This window comes from Uloborus diversus, chromosome 1, assembly GCF_026930045.1.
Source record: "Uloborus diversus isolate 005 chromosome 1, Udiv.v.3.1, whole genome shotgun sequence".
NCBI lineage: Eukaryota > Metazoa > Arthropoda > Arachnida > Araneae > Uloboridae > Uloborus > Uloborus diversus.
In genome coordinates, this window is record NC_072731.1 from 159,616,332 (window position 1) to 159,637,758 (window position 21,427).

General features: G+C 31.1%; 1 protein-coding gene across 1 annotated transcript in view; it reads left to right on the top strand.

Annotated features, from left to right (window-relative positions):
• LOC129216551 (phospholipid-transporting ATPase ABCA3-like) overlaps positions 1-13,759 on the top strand; it is a 51,319-nt gene extending 37,560 nt beyond the window's left edge. The window contains exons 15-19 of the mRNA XM_054850768.1: positions 649-1,035; positions 1,376-1,563; positions 3,656-3,829; positions 5,375-5,597; positions 13,589-13,759. Of these exons, the coding sequence (XP_054706743.1) occupies positions 649-1,035; positions 1,376-1,563; positions 3,656-3,829; positions 5,375-5,597; positions 13,589-13,759 (1,143 nt within the window). The remainder of the gene's footprint in view (positions 1-648; positions 1,036-1,375; positions 1,564-3,655; positions 3,830-5,374; positions 5,598-13,588) is intronic.
• Positions 13,760-21,427: the final 7,668 nt, after the last annotated feature.

Consider the following 21,427-nt stretch of genomic DNA (forward strand, 5'->3'; position numbering starts at 1 on the left):
CTTTTTATTTTAGTAAAAAAGATAACTAAGATGATCAGTTTGTGTCTTATTGATGATTTCAAAAAGCGCTGAAACAAGAAAAGGTTTGAGAGATCAAGCTAAAAATCCGTAGAACTCCTGTCATAAAAAAAGTTAAAGAATTAGAACAAATTCATGTGATGCAGAAAAGTTCGTTCTTTCGAATGACATATAATATTAATAGGTTGGAGTAATTTTTCTGCCGTGTATTAGTGATTTTATTTGAAAAATGCATCTTAGATTGGAATTAAAAAAGAACTACTTATTGATTTATTTTGCAAATGGGTCTATAAACTTTTCCAAGGCTAACAAACACCCACTGTGAAAATTTTAGCAAAATCAGAGCCGTAGTTTCCTGGCTCATATTTGGAGGTTCATTTTTATTTATATAGAGTTGATTTGTAATGTCTGTCAAAAATGTTTTTAGGTACATAATAATTTATTTTAAAGATATTTTTTCTGTAATTTAACAAAAATTTCTTTTCAGATATTTGCAATATTAAATGCCTGAAAGAAAGGGAGTTTTTGTCCTGGGAAAAAGATGCATGCAGCCGAGACATAATTTTCCTGTTTGCAGATGGTTTAGTATTCATCCTTTTATTGCTGTTTTTTGAAACTAATTTTTTGAAGATGTGTGTAAGGTTTGTGGTCCAACATGTGGCAAAATTTAGAAAAGTGGAAGTTGGTCAGTTAACCAGAGAAACATACTGTGAAGACTCTGAGGTACTTCTCGAAGAGGAGCGAGTCCGCAATACTTGTACCAACACTGCTTTCAAGGATCTTGCAAATGAAGATGCTGAAGAAGCCTTATTAGTTTTTGATTTAACCAAAGCTTATAACAACTTTTATGCTGTGGATCATTTGACATTTGCAATCAATAAAGAGGAATGCTTTGGTCTTTTAGGAGTAAATGGAGCTGGTAAAACTACTACCTTTAAAATGCTGACTGGTGATTGTTTTCCAGATGAAGGCAACGCTTTCTCTGATGGAATTTCGTTAATAAACAATTTGAAAAAGGTATGGATTCTCATGTTTTCCTCACTATAAATTATATCGTAATTAGCTGTATATTGAATAAAATGCAGTAATGTGCAAATCCTTGATATGATTAGCAGTTGCAAATTAATTCAAATAATTGTTAATGTTTACTTCCATTTTCTTTCAATTTTCCTCTACACCCTTTCTAAATATTCTTGATGTTTAAAACATTGCAGAGACAAAGGACCCTCTTTCTTATTTAGCCTTAAATAAACAAATGTGTTTTATAGATGAAATCATATTCAGGTATTGAATTAAAATATACATACAAAATGATATTTTACTTTGAAAAATGTCTGAATGACTTTTTTGCCTCTAGTTCCAGTCTCTTATTGGCTATTGCCCTCAGTTTGATGCAATCATTGATCGTTTAACTGGTCGAGAAACAATAACTCTTTTTGCGAGATTGAGAGGGATGTGCGGAGTTGGAATGGTTGAAGCTGTAAATAAACTAATCAAAATGACAGATCTTACTGAGCATGCAGACAAACAGACAACCCTTTACAGGTATTTATTTTTCTGTTTGCATGAGCATTTTCTTTAAATTAATTTGTTATTGCAATAACTCTCAATATGTATACGTATCTATGTGATATATGCCGCATAGTAGTCAGGATACATGTTAAAACTATTAGTGTCAGTGAGAAGTTAGAAAAGCATTTCATGTATTAAGAAAAACTGTACTTTCCTCTACTGTTACTTAAATTTGTTATTTAACTTAAAATTGGTTCACATTGCTGCCTGAGGCATGGAAAGTATGCCATTTTTTACAACATCAAGTGCATTTGCTCATTTCTTTAACTTGTGTATCACACTTATAACAAGTCAAGATTTTTTTTTATAACCTTGTAATTAAAATTTAAGGTTTTTTTTTCTTTCTATCTGTTTGAATCCTTAAACTAGGGTAAAATGATAAAATCTATGATGGTCCGTGTCACAATATAAAATATCATTTTTAGATGAAAAAATATTCCTTCCGATAATGTAGATGGGTGATTTCACAAAAGTGGGAAACTTTGTGTTCGGCACAAATATTTTTATTCTGTTTAATATCTTTAAAAAGACTTTCCTCTGGATATTTTTGTACTTCTTTAGCACTAAAATTTCAAACTTTAACTTTGTCAAAACTAATTTTTTTAAAATTAAAAATAAAAATTTTCAATGAAATATTGGTATACATTGTCCCATGGTTGTTATTCTCATATTCTAAAAAAAATCTAGACAAAAACTTGTAAGAAATTTCAGCTCTGATTATTTTTTTTAACAATTAAATGTATATATTAAGAACATTTTATTTATTATTAAAAAAATATCAAAACAATGTGAAAACATCATCTCAAAAAGCGATTGTAAACATTGACCCGAAGATTGTCAATCATCCAGATGGCAAGAAATTAAAAATATTTTTCCTAAGAAGATTTGTTTCAAAAAGTGGCAACATTACTGGAAAAAAGCATTTTAGTTTATTAAATCTGATACAAGTTGCTTTTTGCCATTCTTTGGACATTTTGTTTATTGATGACAATTTTTACTTCATTTCTAGGTAAGCAGTTTTATTCTCACCCATTATTGTGGCTTTTTGAAAACCATAAATATAATTAAAAAGTATAAATGTAATTAAATTTTTATAATATATACAGTGATAAACCTCACAAAGCTAAGTTCTGGACTGAAGTTTAGCCTAAAAAAGCTTCTAAAACAGTTCTTAGAGACAAATTTCAATACTTTTTTCACATTGGTATAACCCTTTATCTTATGTCATTGGTATGGCTTTATTGAAATGCCCTCTGCTCACTCCACTCCCTGCTCACTTTGCTCGCCAACTACTTGTCTTTAAAACTCTAAGAGTCTGTCATTTTCCCTCCAAATGTGCATTATTGCCAAGCAATTACAGGGTCAGAGTTGGAGTCAAACTGATTTTGGGGTGTAGGAGTCGTAGTTGAAGGCCTTAAAATTCTAGGATTCAGATTTGAGGTAGAGATTTGGGCATTTCCCCACCGACTCCGCAGCCCTTGGGAAAACATTTGCCCTTTGAATTTGTTTCATTATAATTCATTCATATATATCTTTGACTTGGCATCAGTGTTAAGTCTATGAGATATAGTATTTCGATTTTTATTAATAACGTTTTTTATATTTCTTAAAAATAAAAATTGAAAATGTAATCAGAAACTGCACAATTTTTTCAATTTTTTGGTGCCAAAAAGTTTAATAAACCATACCTAATCATAAAAAAATTCATAACAAACAAAAATATGTAGAAACATACCAAAATATTTACTCACCTTTGACTAAATATAATACACAATGCTTTGAGGACTAAAAAAAAGAAAATGTTTGAAAACACTATCTATGCATCCAATGCAGCAAATAGCAAGTTTCTGGTCCCTTTTTATTTACCTCACACAAGCCTGAAATTTGTTTTATATTGATTTTGGTGGAATTTATCACTGCCTTTATCTGCAACAATAGAGGTATCACATATTAGGAAACTATTGAATATTTGGCACCTTTTCTCTGCCCACCAATGTAGTTGATTTTTTTGTACTAGTTTCAAAAATTTGTTTAATAAACTGCTTTTTCATTTTTGTATATTTAGTGGTGGTAACAAAAGAAAGCTCTCAATCGCTCTTGCTTTGATTGGTTCGCCTTCGTTAATTCTTCTTGATGAACCAACTTCTGGTGTGGATCCTGTTTCTAGAAGAAAGATTTGGAATATTCTTTCTCAAGCTCGTAAATGTACTGGTGCAGCTATTATTTTAACTACACATAGGTAAGTTATTTTTTAAAAATTATTTCCTTGAGTTCAGTGAAAAAGTACATAAAAAGCTAAACACAAAGCTGAAGTTGTGACAATCTGATTTTTTAAGCTTGTTTTCAGGCTAGTTAGGGAAGTGTGAATCCAAGTTTTGACATCCAAAAGACTTGTGTGATCATGAAAACCATAAAAATGTTGGCTCTTTTCAGTTCTTTTCTTAGAACTGTTAAACGGTCTATTCTTTGATAACAATTGTTATTGTCAGTTTTATCAAACCTTAAATTTGCAATCATTTAAGCTAGAGACGTACCGAGTAGCACTTTGGCCAAGTAGCCGAGTACCGAATACTCGGCCTTTCATTACTCAACCGAGTACCGAGTTACCGAGTACTCGGCCTTTCACTACTCGGCTAAGTTACCAAGTACCAATTATGTTTTAAGAAGAACCACCGACAAATATGTGGTGAATTTTGAACTTATTAGAATAGTAGTATCGGCCTCCTTGTCCAAATAATAGTTTTTAAAACTAAATTCCTGCTGAAATTTAATTACGCATTATTTAAAAAATTTTGTTTTATGTCAAAAATTTTACAAAAAAAAAAAAAAAATTAATTTCAAAATTAAAAATAAATAAATAAAAGGTATGATTAATCAAGTTGGAATTTAAAAAAAATATACCAATCTTATTATAGTTCTAGACCACCAAACATAAATAATTTTTAAAAGCAAATAAAACAAATGTGCAGGAATTTTGCAGACACCTGTTTCTGCATTACAAGTAATATCTATTTCAGCACATAATATGTGAGCTAAGGAATGTAAAGACATTCGACAAAAAAATCAAACTTTTGTTGGATGCCTTTAAATCTACGAGCTCACATTTTGTGCATTGAAAAAGGGACTCCTTGTAATGCCAAAACACGTGTCTGCTCTGTGCTTTTAACGTTGTTTTATTTCCTTTTATTTTTTAAGCAAATATATTTAAGGTATTTTCATATTTCTTACAACTAATTTTTGTTTGTAGCAAAAATCCATTTTTAATATAAAAACTTCATATTTTCTATACTTACCTTTTTTGCACAATTTTTAATAAATAAGTTTTATTAACTTTGGGGACATAAACTTCATTATTTTCAAAATTTAAATTTCACTTGTAAATGATTGCAGAATATTATATATGCTTGCACTTTTTTATAAATTTTAATATCCGTCTTGGACAATATTCTATTTTTTTCAACTACTCGGTATTGGCCGAGTATCTGATCAAAATTTCGCCGAGTACCGAGTACTCAGTAAATTGGCCGAGTAGGCCGAGTACCGAGTAGTTACTGAGTACTCAGTACGTCTCTAATTTAAGCTCAACTGTATTGCTGTACAGCCAGTAGTTTCTGAGCTATTGCACTTAAAAATTACTTTATCTCTTAATTATTGTAAGCCCGGCTTGTTTTTGTAAAGTACTAACTGTATCCAAAAAATGTCACTCCCTTTCATAATTTGTAACGCTCTGCCCCTTTCATAATTTGTAATATTTTCATAAAAATTTAGTTTTTTTCTCTTCTAGCATGGAGGAAAGTGAAGCTCTTTGTGGAAGACTTGCTATCATGGTAAATGGTCGCTTTAAATGTTTAGGCTCTACTCAGCAGCTAAAAACTAAGTATGGACAAGGATATAGTATCATGATAAAAGTGAAGAAAGATATCATTGATGATGCTGCAGCTGTAACTGAAATCAAGAATTTTGTGAAAGATAATTTAGAAGGAGCAGACTTAAAGGATTACCATCAGGTATTACTAAAAAACAGTACTCCTGATTATTTTTAAAGAAATTATTTTGTAATAAAGATTTACACTTTAATATTACTTACTGGTTTTACAGTATTATTATTACTTCATTATTATTTTTTAATTGAATGATGCAGTCAAATACGCTTGCTTATTGTTCTTTCGTTGTATTGCGTATATATGTTAGAACTTTTTGCAGAATAATCTGTGAAATATCACAGGATTGTAGAATCAGGGGTGCCCATCCCCCCCAAGCTCAATGGCGCAAATTCCCCCCCAAAAATTTTCTCGCTTTCGAATTGGGTTAAACATAATAGTTTTTAGAGTGTTAAATTTCTTGTCAAATTCATGGAAAGGGGGGTGGGAGCGCTAACAAATACCATTTGAACTGAAATATTGTTGGATTGTTGATCCGTCTTGTCTTCCCAAATTTTACAGCGTGGACCTTGAGTAAACAAGTTTTGAGTACCCCTGTATTTTGCTACACTTTTTTTTTCTTCGAACGTATGAATAATTACAGGGAGAGTGGATTCAACTTTCTGGCTCAGAAGGAGTCATTACTGGATGTATGCAATATGAATCTTGAAAGGGAAATTTATCGTCACTTAGATATGGGGTCCGGGGGTTTCTCCCCTGGAAAATGTTCGAAATTGTAGTTTTAAGACCAGTTTTAGACGATCTCTGATGTTAGGGGTATAAAAGGTTTGGCGGCCCCTTCCCGGTAATTTTTCAATATTGAAACTTTAAAAGCGCAATTATAGATACTCTAACGTTGTGTTAAGGAGGGCTCTCCTTTGTTTTCAAAACTGTAGTTCTGAAAACGCAGTCTCAGACTATCTGCGGTAATGTTAGAGAAAGAAGATATCCTAGGGCTCACACCAGGAAAATTTTCTAAAAAGAATTAAAAAGAAGTTAAATTCTTAACTTCGGAATTGAAGTCTTAAAAACGCTATCTTTGGATGGGGGAAAAGCAGTTTTCTGAAATTGAAGCTCTAAAATCGCAACTGTAGCCGACCTTTGTGACGTTAAGAAAAAGAGTTTTCGGCAGCTCTCCTGAAATTTTCTCGAAATCGAAGCCCTGTAATCGAACCAAATGTAAGACGATTTTTTAATAATGGTGACAAGAGGGGGTGGAAAGGGGGAGCTCCACTTAAATTTTTCAAATTTTAGCTTTAAAAACGCAGTTTTGATAGATCTTTATACTGTTAGTGGAAGGTGAATTTCGGTGCCTTTAACCCGGCAGTTTTTTGAAATTGATACTCCAAAAACGCAATTCTAGGCTTGTCTTTGATCATGTGAAGGAAATAAGGGAGAATCAGGTGCTCTCTCCTATAAATTTTTCAAAATTGCAGTACTACAAACGCAGTTTTAAATGACTCTCATCACTGCCACACATATTCATGCAGAATTGTGCTACTTCCAGAAAATGCATAAAAAACTGAAAAGAAGTCAAACCGTCTGTTCCAGCTCTGAAACGGACACCAACTCCATGCCGTCTGTGATGTGTTCCCTTCATTGAAAAAGAGACACGGACATTAAATTTTGGAAAGAGTACCAGGATCGTCGCTAGGTCAGACAACTTCTGGGTGGGAGTACGCTTTGGCAGGCCCTTAATTGTTTCAAACGCATATTTTAATGTGCAGAGAGAGAGAGAAGATTTGGCTTCTGGTTTAACAGGGATAGTCATATTACTAGACCTTAGTACTAGCAATATAAGTTTAATCGTAAGGATAAGATTCAGTCAGAATTAGGGGCGGTGTGGGAGGGCTACCTTCCTGCATTATTTCGAAATTGAAGACATAAAAGTATAGTTTTAGACTATATTTTAAGTTTGGGAGGAAAGGGAGATGAGGTCCAGCATAGCATCTCCTGATATTTTTTCCAATTTAAGTTTCCAACACAATTGTACGTTTATATTTAATTATGTTCAGAAGAGGGGATCTGGGGCATCTCCCCCGAATATTTTCAAGATTGTTATCTGAAAAACACAGTTTTAGACGATAAGGGAGGAGAGACTCGGGGTCATCGCTCTATAATTTTTCAAAATGCTAACTCCAAGCACGCATTCCCAATTGTGAATTATTTCCTGTTGTGACATGTGTAAGGGGGGGGGGGTACGGGGGTTCTCCCCGGGAAATTTTGAAAATTGTAGTTCGAAAAATGCAGTTTTAGATGATCTATGGTGATATTAAGAAAAAGAAATGCGCCCTCACCCCCGAAATATTTTGAAATTTTGAAGCCTTAAAAACGCGATTGTAGACTTTTTTTGTTGAAAATTTAATACAACGGCCGTTTCTTGAAATTAAAGCTCCGAAAACGTAATTTAATCCAACCTTCGATAAAAAGGGAAAGGGGGGAGTTTTGAAGGTGCTCGCGACCAGAAATGTTTCATAATTGAAGCACTAAAAGCGAGATTTAAGACATTTTTCGATGATGTTGGCGAGAGAGAGAAAAAAAAGGGGGGGGGGGGGGTCATTCTCTCGAAAAATTTTTCGATCTGTTGAAACTGCAGTTTTAGAAGAGTTTTGGTAATGTTAATGGGTGGAGAGATTGGGAGTCCTCCCCTGGCAAATTTTTAAAATTGAAATTCAGTTAACGCAAACATAGACGATTTTAAGTAATGTTAGAGGGGTAGAAGGTTTTGGATACCTCCCCCGAAACATTTTTATGAATTGAAGCCTTTTACAATGAAATTTTGGAAGATCTTCGGTAATATTTGGAGAACGACAGTTTCGGGAAACGTCAGCAAGTTTGTTTGTTTTTTTTTTTTTTTTTTTAAATTAAAGTAAAAAAGAAGAATTTATTTCGCCTTGAATGATGATGAATGATTAATTTAGAGGGCGTTTCTCGGAGGTTACGTTTGGAGCACTCTCACGGTTTTTCGAAATTGCAGTCCTAAGTTCTCAGGTGTAGGCCATCTTTTATGACGTTAGAGTAAGGGATGGGGTTTGAGAACATTTTCCCCGGGAGTTTTACAAAACCTAAGTTTTAAAAGTCACTCACAGGCCAGCTTTGGGGACGTAAAAAAGAAGGGTTTGGAGTTTTCCACTCTTCTTTTCAGTTGGCTACATCTCTCCTATCTTCATTGTAAATTTTAATTATTGGTAAACATATTGTGTAATATTTTCTTCCAATTTTTCTTTGCCAAACACGATTATCTGACAGGATTTTCCATAATAAAGTTTTCAATTTCTCGCTTAATATTTTTGTTTTCTTGCAATACAAGCGTTTGCTGCCTTAGGAAAAGGACTTTTAACATTTTGAACGGATGTGGTAATTTTCTGAGATACCTTAGATCTCTATTCCACTTCATTTTACTTTAAATATGCCACTTACAATTTTTACATTCAAACACTTAGAACTTTTGTTGTGAGTATTCACTACAATACTTTGAATCTCTCTTTGCATTGGACTGTTTCTCTCTCTCTATTTCAAACTTGTTTCGGCAACCCATACATTTTTCTCCACTTAATAATGATTTTCAGGACAACATTTTTCATCAAAAAAAAAAAAAAAAAAAGGAATGTTTCGGCTACCCCTATCCTATGGGATATCCTAATGAAGCTGTTCTATTTATTTATGTATTTTTTTTTTAACTGAAGAACCATGAAGCATGGTTTTGTATAATCAGGGCCGCCGAGAAACAAGGCGTGCACCGTGTTAGTTTTGTCGCCGATATTCCTCCCATTATGCTAATTTTACTCTATGCACAATACTTTAATTTGAGCCGAGCCCATAGTTTTCGACTAGACAGACATACCCACATTGCGGCCTAGTGAAAAGTGTATTGTACTGAATACTTCTTTTTTCGTTGATAAAAATATTTGAAGCATACATTTCCGCAGCCCTTACTTAGATATTCCTAACAAAAGAGAATCAAGGATGTTCCTAAATTGTATTTTAAAATTACATTTTCTATTCAAATTTCACAAAAAAACTTTTTTGGCACAATTATTTTAATTGTTCATTTATAGTTACTGTTTTCATTTTTTAAAACAACGAAGTTTCCTTTTTCTTTGTTAGTTGCATCACTAAAATAAAATTGGCGGCCCCACTTCTGAAAAACTGCGGAGGGGGGGGGGGGAGAGACTGCCCCTAAGAGTACGTGAAAAATGCATTATTAATGCATCTATTTCTTGTTGAATGAGTTTAAATATTTTTTTTTTCCAAAATTCAAAAATTTCATGTTCGAAAGAAAAAACTTTTCAGGAAAAAAAATCCCCCCCAAAAATTTTGATGGCGCAACTTGCGCCATAATCCCCCCCTGTGGGCACCCCTGTGTAGAATTTTGAGTTGTATGATTTATTTCATCCGTGTAGCATTCAAATGCGATGGCAGTTTGCTGGTCCAAGACCTTTAAAAATCATTTTGGGCCATCCAGGAACGAAACTTGGTTGTAAGTGGAACTAATAATCAATCACTTTAAACCAAATTGTTCTATTTTACAATTGTTTCATTTAAAAATTATTTTGATTATATATTTACAGTTTTTTTAATATTTGCATTTAGGTACACTTTTCTTGGTTGTATGATCAGTTTAATGTTGCAAGTAGTGATGTGGCATTGATGTTGATGTTTATGAAACATCAGTGTATTTGTTTAAACATTGAAGAATTCAACATCAATGTTTTAGGGTCAATGTTTCTTCTAAAATCAATGTTTTGCTATGCATTCAGTGTCTTCATGATACCGATGCTTTATAACTAAAACATAAATATCCTTAAAAATGTGGAAAAGGTTTGTAGCTATGATGAAAGCTTCCTTATTAAATAAATACTGACATTTATCCCACTGGGAAGCGTTCTCTATTACTCGTTGTCGTTAGAAGTGCACTTACATTGCAGTTAAGTTAGCAATCCTTTCTGCCAGCTAATTGTTAACAGAACATGAGTGTTAGAGGTGTGACATCGATGACAAAACATCTATGGTATGGATACATTGACCTAAAAACAATTATGTTTTGAAGCATCCACGTGTCAAAATGTTGAGTTTATTATTAGTTTTTTTATGACACCTTTTTTTTGTTCAAATATGGAACTTCAACATTGAAAAAACACCAAATGCAAAACACTGGTCTTAAAAGATAATTAACCCTAATACTTAATGGTAAAAATATTGATATTTTAAAGAAAACTTTAATGTTTCAAAAACATCCAAGTCAACGTTGCAACCCTATTGAGTGCTGCTAAAATTTTCCCCAATCGTAAACATATGCTTTTTCTGTAGCTGCTTTCTGTAGCTTTTTCTGCTGCTGTAGTTTTCATCTAAGATATGTATGATGTTATATCATAGTTTTGTGCTCTCAATAAGTATTTTATTTTAAAAATGATAATTTTGCTTTTAATATGCACGTTGTTACTAGTATGAGTTTTAAGTTTGCTATAAATATCTATTATCTTTGAATTTATTTTGCACTTTGATATAATTTGTGCAGTTCTTCCTTGGAATTCAGTTCGAAGTAAGTTTACTAGAACTGTTTTTAAAGTTATTTCTTGTTATATTTCCTTTTCTTTATTTTTGGCTTTCTTTCTTCTTTTCTTTTTTCTTTAATATTGTGTGTGTCTGAGTGTGTATTGTTTAGTTAGGAAATATGTATATAAATATATATATAGCCCACAGATGCGCAACACAGCAAAACTAAAAAGCCAAGTAAATATAAAGAATATGCAAGTCAAATACCAAATATTGAAAAATTTATATAAAAAATAATGATAAGAAAAGGAAAATTGCAAGCAGCTATTTAATAGGAAAAGACAAGGTATGAGTCCAGGCTACCACTCAGAAAAGAACTTAATTTAGGGCCAGTTTATAACATAAGATAATAATAACAAAAATAAATCCATAATCATATAAAGAACACATAAACACAACACGACACCCTCAGAGACCACCCGCATCTACTAATTGCCCGGTTTATCGGTGTTAAATGCTCAGATAAATCTGAGGAACTTTATTTAAATACATAAAAAATTACATTATTATCTGTTACAATTTTGATTTGCTCTTGTGTCATTCCATGTCAAGTGTGTGTATGTGTGTGATCCAAAATTTAAGAATTTTTTTCCCTCACCTTTTTGTATTCCTTTGAAATTTGGCTCATCGATTGTACCCATCAAGGTAATCAGAAGTCCAAATTTTTAGATTTTATCTCTTTTATTTTTTTATTTATAAGACTTTGATTTTTGGAAAAACCCTCTTTTTTTCATGGATTCTTGGAAATAACATGGAGGATAACTCAGCACCAAATATACATAAAAAGATTTTGTAAAAAGCATTTTAAAGTACATTAGTTGCTGTTTAATATGATATGCAACATGACTAATTTCGTAAAAATATTTATTTCTAAAACATGAAATTTAAAATGTAAATTTCTCAGAAAACGTATAATGAGTTAAAAAAAAATCTCAAAAATTTGTGTGTGTTTTATTTTTGTTTGTACAAAATTTCAAGTTGGGATCTCAATGGGATCATATTTTTTTTGAATTTTTGAATAATATTTGACATAAGAAATAATGATATTTTTCAGATTCTAGTAAGTTAAATATGGGGTTTTCTTACTGGGGTGATGGTCTAGTGAGTTGAAAGTAAACATGGATATGCTTGAAATGAGCTGGCATGAACTTATATATTGATAAGCTGCGTTCCCCCCCCCCCCCACAACACCACTTTTAAATCTTTTTTTTTTACTGTTTTCAAAATGTAAAAAAAAAAAAAAAAGAAAAAAAAATGAAATAAAATAAAACAAAATGGATAGTAAACTTATTAAAACCTGGTAAATGTTCTTTTTTAAAGCAAGACGAAATACTTTCCTCCCTCCCACCCCACCCCGACCCAAACATATGATTAACACTGTACTAGAGTATCACGCCTCACCTGGGGAGGATTATTTTTACCCCACATGTTTTTTGTTTTTTCAGACCAAGTGTTTGTTTTTCAATCCTAACTTCCCAAATTTTACTTGATTAATTCAATATCTGATAAGCAAAGTTATGATTCATTTCATCCCCTACCCCTGCACCAACCTTAAATTTTGGAGGGAGGAAAGAAATAATTTGCACAAAAATCATAGCAAAATAGTAATATTTCCCCCTGTGTTGTTTCAGTGTTTTTCCATTATTTTCACACAAAACTAAAAATAAATCAAAGTATCAGATCATATGTCGGTTCACATAACTGTCTTTCTACAACATCTGGAGTGCAGCTGTTTTTTTCTTTTCTTTATTGCTAGTTTTCTTTTTAATTTCTGTTGCAAAGGAAAGTATTAATGCAACGAGATCTATTTATACATACATTAAAAGCAGTTATAGATCAAACAAATTTTTCTCTTTTGAGCATAACCTTTCATGTTGTTAAGCTTAATTCCAGATTGCTCCCCTCCCCCATTTTCCCCCTCACCCTACTGTCCCACTTTCGGGGGGGGGGGGGGAAGCTGCAATTGAGTGTGGTTCTATTTGTCTGTTAAGGTTATCCTGACTGTTAATTTTTATGATTCCCCCCCCCATTTATAAGGAGTTTTGCGCGTTCAAACAAACAGGCTTTTTGGAGACTTCATTTTATACTATGTAGTGATGATTTTCTTGATTACACAAGTAAAATATTGTGTCAAAACGTAAAATTCCCTTTTGTCCATTGCTTTGAAAATAAAAAGTTGTTTCACTACAAACACTGTTAATTCTAGTTAATCTGACTGCCATGAAATTTTCTTCATATTGCTTAAAAGTTAGTACTATTCAGAAATCATATGAACTTGTCGCAGTAATTCTATTCGTGTCAGACCTTAAACTTATCAAGTGATGTGCTATGTGAGCAACAGTTCAATTACCTCTCTCTTTATTTATCATATTGGTTTTTGCATTTTTTAAAAACTCTTTTTTTATTACATTTCATTTATAAATTTTAAACTAGCATTTAAAAAAACAACTGATATTTTTAAAATCTCACTCAAGCTGGATGTTAATTTTTAAATGTATTAATATTTGTTCAATGTTATGCAGGGAATGCTTCAATATCATGTTGATGATCCAAATGCTACCCTCAGTCAGCTGTTCAAATTTATGGATACCATGAAGTCAAGATTTGATTTAGAAGATTACCTGATAAGTGATACATCTTTGGAGCAAATATTTCTCACATTTGCAAAATCACAAAGGGAGAACCCCGAGTAGTTCTTTTGCCTTGTATATGGGTTATTTGCTAGTATGCAATTATAAATGTTTGTGCTGCTGTGTGAATATATGATGTTGACTCTATCTTTGAAATGATTTATCTCATAAAATATGGCATTTTCTAATTTAGTGCTTTATCAACTTTGCATTAAAGTATAAATAATGCAACATTTGTTCATTTATTTATTTTTTAATAATTGGAAGTTCAGTTTTTTATGATTGGACAGATCCAATGTAGTAAATAAGGCACAAATTTCATATGAAAGTTAGTACATTGTATGGCTAGGAAATTATGAATGTACATTCTATGATGAAACACATATGAAAATTAGCAGTAAGTTAGGACCCCTAAGCCAAAACCACATGCAATATTCTCGACAGCCGGGCTTCAACGAGATGCAGATGACATCTGCCTGCAGTTTGGTTATTCACTATTCCAGACTGATGAGTTATAACAAGAACAAAACTGCAGTCTCTGGATGGGATAACCGGGTCTGGTGTTTTGCATATGTGGAAATATCCAAAGACTGTTCAATCAAGACTTTTAGAACTCTAAGAAAATTTTCACACAAAAAAAATGTACATTGTACAACAATAATACTTGAGTGGGGAGTAAGGGTTGTAAGCGGTCAAAATGAGAAAATCATGAGAATTTTTGCTTCTGGTTTGCAACTTGTTAAATACATTTACTTTGAATGTTCAGGAGCCTTTTTTTGGACAAAAAATGGAATTGTGAAATAAAATAATTAACTCTTGGAAACGTGCTGTAGTGATACTATGAGGCTGTTTTTGTCTTGAAGACAAAATTCTGTTTTTTCTTTTTCTCTAAAGTTTTTTTTTTTGACTCTGAAATACGAGCTTGTAATTTTCATTGCAAATTTGTGTCTTGTTGTATTTGATTTGTTTACTGTACAGTCAGCACAAAGGATCTAATTTACCGTCCAGTCTTTTAAATTGCCGTAAATATGAATATGGGTTGTCATTTTATTTTGGCCATTTTTCAAGTTGGTCTTTTTCTATTTGTATGATTGTAACCTGTCATTAGCATGCATGAATTAAATTTACTGATGTTGTTACTTTGCAACAAATGGAAGTGAGATACCTTTACTCATTTATGTGACTTAATGCTGTTTTTTTAAAAATAGAAGCAGCTTTTTTGTCTTAACTTGAACGTGCTAATTATTAACCGATTAGTGTTATATGCAAAATATTTTTTATTTGCTCAGAAACTATTCATGAGATTTTTTTGTGTTTATTTTTTTTGCATTAAAGATTTAGCTATTTCCAAAACATCATTTTTTAAAATTCTATTTTAATTTATACTTTCATAGGAAATTTCTTAATATTAGGCTAAACCCTGCTGTAACTATAGCTCTTTTGTTGTATTAATAAAGAAATATATGAAAATGTGATGTTCTCGCCATCTTTCAAAAGGCATGTTTGCTTTAAAATGTTGTCACATAAGAAGATAAAAAGTTGTATCAATAAAAAGTAAACAAGTTACTCATGCATGCATGACAGTATCTACAGAGAGATAAGAATCCCATTTGCTCTCAAACAAATAAAATTAGAACATAAATGATTTTTAGAAAAAATATTGGTGATATGAATATTATTTTGAGCTATTAATTGATTTTAAATTAGTATTGAAAAACTACTTTTACTTTTCATTGCTAAACCATTCCATTTGGTGGAACGGGATATTTTTCAGTACATTTTATTTTATAAATATAAATGAAACAAGCTAGAATTTTTATTTTTGATTGGAGCATTAAGGATTTGTCACAAGAATTCCACAGAACATTACTTATTGTTTTTAAGTAAAATAATTGATAAATACGCAATAAAATGCCTGGCCTGTTTTGTCACAGGCATTATGTATTGCCTGTAGTTCAATTATTTTCTTCAAACTGACTAACTTTTGATGTTCTACATAGTTCTTATGGCATATCTTTACTGTTGCTATCAAAAATAAATTTTTGGCTCGTATTATTTGTATTACAAAACAAAATCTTGTGACAAAACTACTCAAAATGTCCCAATCCATCACATGGAATGAGGCATCTATTAATATTTGAGTGAAATTTAATATGAGAGAAATGTTTAATGATGCTCTAAATCAAAAAATAATTTTCAAATGAAGGTTTGTGTTTCTTAAATTGGTTTTACTTTTGAATGAATTTTTATATTATTTTGTTAATTGTCTTTATGTTTGCATTATAAAAATAAGAAAATTCAAGTATCAAAAATTTTCACCATTAAATTAAGATTTATATGAGTGAGTGACTAATGCTTTATTGCAGGCATAGCACATTTTATAAAAGTTTTAGGTAGTTAATAATGATAAATTAATTGTAGATGCTGCTGCACTGCTTTTTATATTGTTACTTATGTATTTTAATAAAGATTAGGTGTTTAAAAAGAGAAATTTCAAATGAAGTCCAAATTATCAAAAGGAATCAGATCCTTTTTCCAAACATGTTCAGGATTTAGAAAAAAGAAAAAAAAAAAAAAAGCCAACAGCAAATTTTTTTTGTCATATTTACATATTTACTAAGAACATAATTTACCACAAAGGCAAAGCATAACAGGTTGCTTGAAAAATGAGATTATGAGCCCTTTTGAATGAAAGTGCTTGTTGATTGCTATAATTTCATCAAAGCTCTAATACATCACCTCCAATTCCTTAAACCTAAAACTTGAGGATCTGGTCTAGTGTCCATGAGCTTTACAGAACATTTGAAATTTTGATCATCATAACTTTTAAAGTTCATTCTTTGGATTGGAAAGCAAGAATTTTTCCTAGTTTTTTTTCTTTGTAGGGGTTAATGAGTGCACTCTTTCATAAAATGTAGGGTGTAGTAGAATAGAATGAAGGTAAAAGATGATTAAAAAAAATAATCGAGAAGACTTTCCCTGAATCACTAATTAAAATATTTTGTTTGGAAAATTCATTCAGAAAAAATGTTTTTATTTTATTTTTATTTTTTTATTTATTTTTTAGTGGTGGAAATTCTCAATGCTGAATATATATATTTTTTTGAAAACACTGTAAAGCAATGAAAATATTTTTGGAAAAAAAATTGAACCTAGTTCAAAGCTGCAGCTCAAAGTAAAACATGAAAAATAATTTTATTCTTTGAACACCATTAATAGTAGTTTTAAATTTATAGTTGTAATTAAGCTATAGCTACAAATGATTCTATCTTTATTGTTTTTTGAAAACGGTTAATAAAAGTAGACTAGCTCTGTTAAGATGAAAAAAGTGGAATCCAAATTGTTAATAATCAGTTGCTGGTCAAACTTACTCATGCAAGTTATAAACTTACACAGCATCAAGACAGGGACATTCTCCACCGATTTTATGATCCTCGTAGTTTATCTGATAACACACTCGTTTGTCAAAGAAGGCTGTGAATGCATGCCAGCGGTAGCAAAATTTGTCTTTTCCATCAATCATGCAAAAATACCCTGTCACCAAGCAAATATTTTGTTTTTGTTTATTAGATTAAATCATGATATATTTCTTTTTGTTCGAAATGACCTGAAAAAATTGTAAGAAAAAGATTTATTACCTTTTGATCGAAAAGCCTTTATTCTTTAATACAAAATGCATTTCTTTTTATTTTGAATTCTGGAAACTTTGACTAAGGCTATCTGAAAGATATAGAAAATGACAAAAAACGAGTCTTCAAAAAATTGGATATATTCCCTTTTGATAGACTACTTCTCAAATGACGCTTTCTAGAATTTTCACAGAAGGTCATCGAAAACTCAGTATTTGAAACGTGATTTTTAGATCTACACTATTTACTGCTTTAGATCTACGTTACTTACTGATTTTTAGATCTACCTTACTGACTGTTTTTTGACCTACACTACTTTCGCTTGTAAACAAGTGACCGGACTAGTCTTGAAAAAATTCCCCTGCCCCTATGCATTTTATTTTGGTGTAATAATTTTGGAGCTGTTGCAGTTTATCTGTTTGCACAATTTACTTGATCTATTTGAAATATTAAACTAACATTTTTTTTAGCTTTTACATGCATTTTTTATGTACACTGTATTGCTTTTTAAGCTATTGCATATTCTAGCATCATTTTTACCTAACTAGCAAATTATCTGCAAATTTGCTTATCAGCGGTTACCGTGCCAACCTATTCCTTGGATAATCAGGAGTTTACTGTAGTATAAAGAAATCATCGTTGAGAGAGAGAGAGAGAGAGAGAGAGAGAGAGAGAGAGAAATCTGCAAATGATCTAAAATTTCTTCAATTCATGTTCCTAAGCTGTGCATATGTGTGTGTGTGTGTTTGTGTATGTACACAACGATGCATAAGCAGTATTATCACTCATTATGAAATTTATAGATTCCTGAACACTAATGGGTTAATTTAGCTAATAGTTGTATCTTTCTAAATTTTGAAATTGTTAAACAAATTAACACACTTTAAAAAATGCATTCTATGGATTTTTGATTAATTGTGTGAGTTCAAAAAACATATAAATGTGAGCTTTTGTGATTTTTGAAAATGGTGTACTGCTACTTCACATTGTTCAACTTTCAAACTTTCATTGAGCTTTGATTCGCCACTTTACATTTTAATTGTATTACACTATCATGGATTATAATCAGGTGTTGACAAACTCGCCAAAAATCTAGGAGCCAGGCACAAAAGTTAGACATCAGTGCTCATTTTTTGCAACTTTAGAATTTCTTTGTAATGTTGTTGACACATCATTCTACCAACATTTTTTTGAGTTCTATTCTAAATTTTAAAATTTTAACATTTAAAAAAAAAAAAAAAAAAACTGTTTTGCATTGTTAGTTAAGTTGGAACTACATCTCAAAAATATGCTGTACCTACAAAAAAACTAATTTACCTAAACCTAACCTAAAAGAAATTTTATGTTGCTAGTGTTGAAAATCAAGGGGCTATGATGACCTGGTGCCTGGTATTTGTTGAACTCTGATAATAATATTTGTTATAGTATAGTTTTTAATGTTCACTCTTATTATTGTAGCATAATATTGTTGTGTTAAATATGTTTGCGAAATCTTACTTTCTGGTTTAACTAGGCTGTACTGGCTAGGTTATTGGGCTGTACTGGATGTTTTTAAAAACTTCAAAGTTGCTCATTTTAAATTTCCCTGCTGTACATTTCAAAACTCTGATCAGAACTTATTATTGTTGATGTTAATATGTTTGACATTAATTTTTCGTATCTTATTTTCTGATGTATAAGCTGTGGCTTATGCATGTCATAAAGTTAAATTCTAATTGTGGTGAGTTATATGGTCATTTGACATATATGATGGAAAATTAGAATTTTGAACATTTTAGTTTCAGATTACTTTAAAAAAAAATATTACCTTCATTACTAACTACTAGATTTATTAATTAAATGATAAATATTCTTTGGTTTCCCAAGGAAGCAAGGATATAATAGTTATATACAAAAAAACCTATGGGTAAATAAACTGTGCTATGAATGAAGAAATAGTTTATGACATTTTTTTTTAAATCCCTGCCCAGATCTCTTTAGATGATGGTTTTATGTATATATATTTTTTAAAAATTTATTTATTTGTTGTTATTACTTTTACTTTGTAGGGAGAAACATATGAAGGGAGGGCAGAAGCCGAGCTGTGTGTTGAGTTTAATCAAAAAATTTCCAGTATTTTTGTTTCTCTTTTTTCTTTTTTGAGAGAGTAGGGTGTGATAACCAAATGAAAATTAATCTTGAATTTTAACTACCTATATGACTCTGCATGCTTGAAACGTTTGAATTTGTTTCAGATAAATTTAAATTATTTATTCATTATTTTACTTTTTAAATTAAATACAATATTAAAAACCTTATGAAGACTTGAATTTTTGATTTCAGAAAGCAGTAAAACTAATTTTAGGAAATTCCTTTTTTCCGTCCGATAAGATGTTCAATAGGTATTACTGTAAGAATTATACCTAAATGTGTATCCCTTTCGATTCAAAATAGCGAAATCCTTGTAAAATTTTTAAAATATTGTGTTAAAAATGCTTTTTCTCAATTTTAGAACGTGGTGCTTGACAGATTTCTGAAATCAATGAATTAATTTTAGTTTTGTTTGAATAAAACTCGGGACCAGGGCCGCATTTAGACTTGCGGAGACCCTCAGCTATCTAAAGTGGTGATGGGATGGGGGGACTTTTTAAATGTTGGTGACAAAAGAGACCAATTTTTAAAGTTTTTTTTTCATTCCACTCTGCATGTCTTTTCCTGTCATACATAAAGCCAAGGTCCCCCCACCCCTTTTTTTGCTGCTTGCTCTCTTATGTGTGGATCCAGGGGTTGAAAAATCTATAAATTTTTTTTGAAGAAACAATATCAAATTCTGCAATTTTAGGATTCATAAAGGATAGTTAGAACTATAAAAATATGAGGAAAAAAAAAGGCAAACAAAAGTTTTTTAAAAACTATACACTCTTTTGCAAATTAAGATTATAGGAAATAAAAACTATTTTTAGTTTGACAAATCGTTGACAGAAGGAGAAAAAAAGATAAATTTTCATCGTCGCTTGCTCACATTGACTTTGGCATAGTAGTTGATTTTTGATCATCACCCCCACCCACCGACAAACTCATAGTTTATATGATTGATTTTTTTTAAAATTGAAGCACTTTTAAGGTAGTCTCAGAGACCTATTTATCTATTTCAAAGACTGTAAAACAATTAAATTATTTAAAGCACTTCGTTTGCACCTTCCAGAAATAAAAAACATTACAAGTAGAAAAACAATTGATATATGTCGTGCAATATTTTTTTCTTGTCCCAAACAGGCAGTAGAAGTAAGACTAAAACAAACAATAACAAAAGAATTTCTAAAACACTGAATTTGGGATTAAATAATTAGTAAGATATGAAACATAAGATTCACAACATTTTTTCTCAAGCAATGTTACAGAAACGCAAGTACAACGATTTTTACATTTTTGAAGCAGAATTTAGGAAGGAGCTGAATTTGGTACATTTTGACTTTTCCGCCTCCCCCTTGCATAAGGTAGAAATTTTAAAATTCAAGGTTTGTGACTATTCCAAATTTTTAAGGTTCTCAAGAACTTAAATTTTTTTTTTCAAATACTTTTAATTTTTTTAAGAGCTAGTGGTGCAATTTTTCGGGAGGTAAGGTGATTGATACTAATAAAGCCCTAAGCTATAGCTTGTTTAGTTTGCAGGTAAATCCAGCCTTCTCAAGGCGTATGTACTACACTGTCTAACTGTGCATTTAAATTTTCCTGACAGACTTTTACCTAAGCTTTAAAATTATATATTTAGTATAAAACATGATTTAATAAGTTTATAGAATACCATAAGTCATTAGAGTACCTAACATTTTTTTTGATTTCATGCTTTTTAACTTGGAAATGATTTATAAATTTTTCTTTAAAATGTTATTAGGGGTATCTATATTTCTAAGGTCAGAAAATTTTAACCAATGATCACTTACACTACTAGTCATTAAAATGAATATTCCATGAATCCTTCAGTTCAACTCCCCTTTAAATTTTGAATTGATTGAAGCCACGTTTTTTTTTAATTAAAAGATTTACAGTGCATAAAATGCGCTTCAAATTTACACAATATATGTATATGCCTTATTCGAAGATAAAAAGATTGATTTGTGTT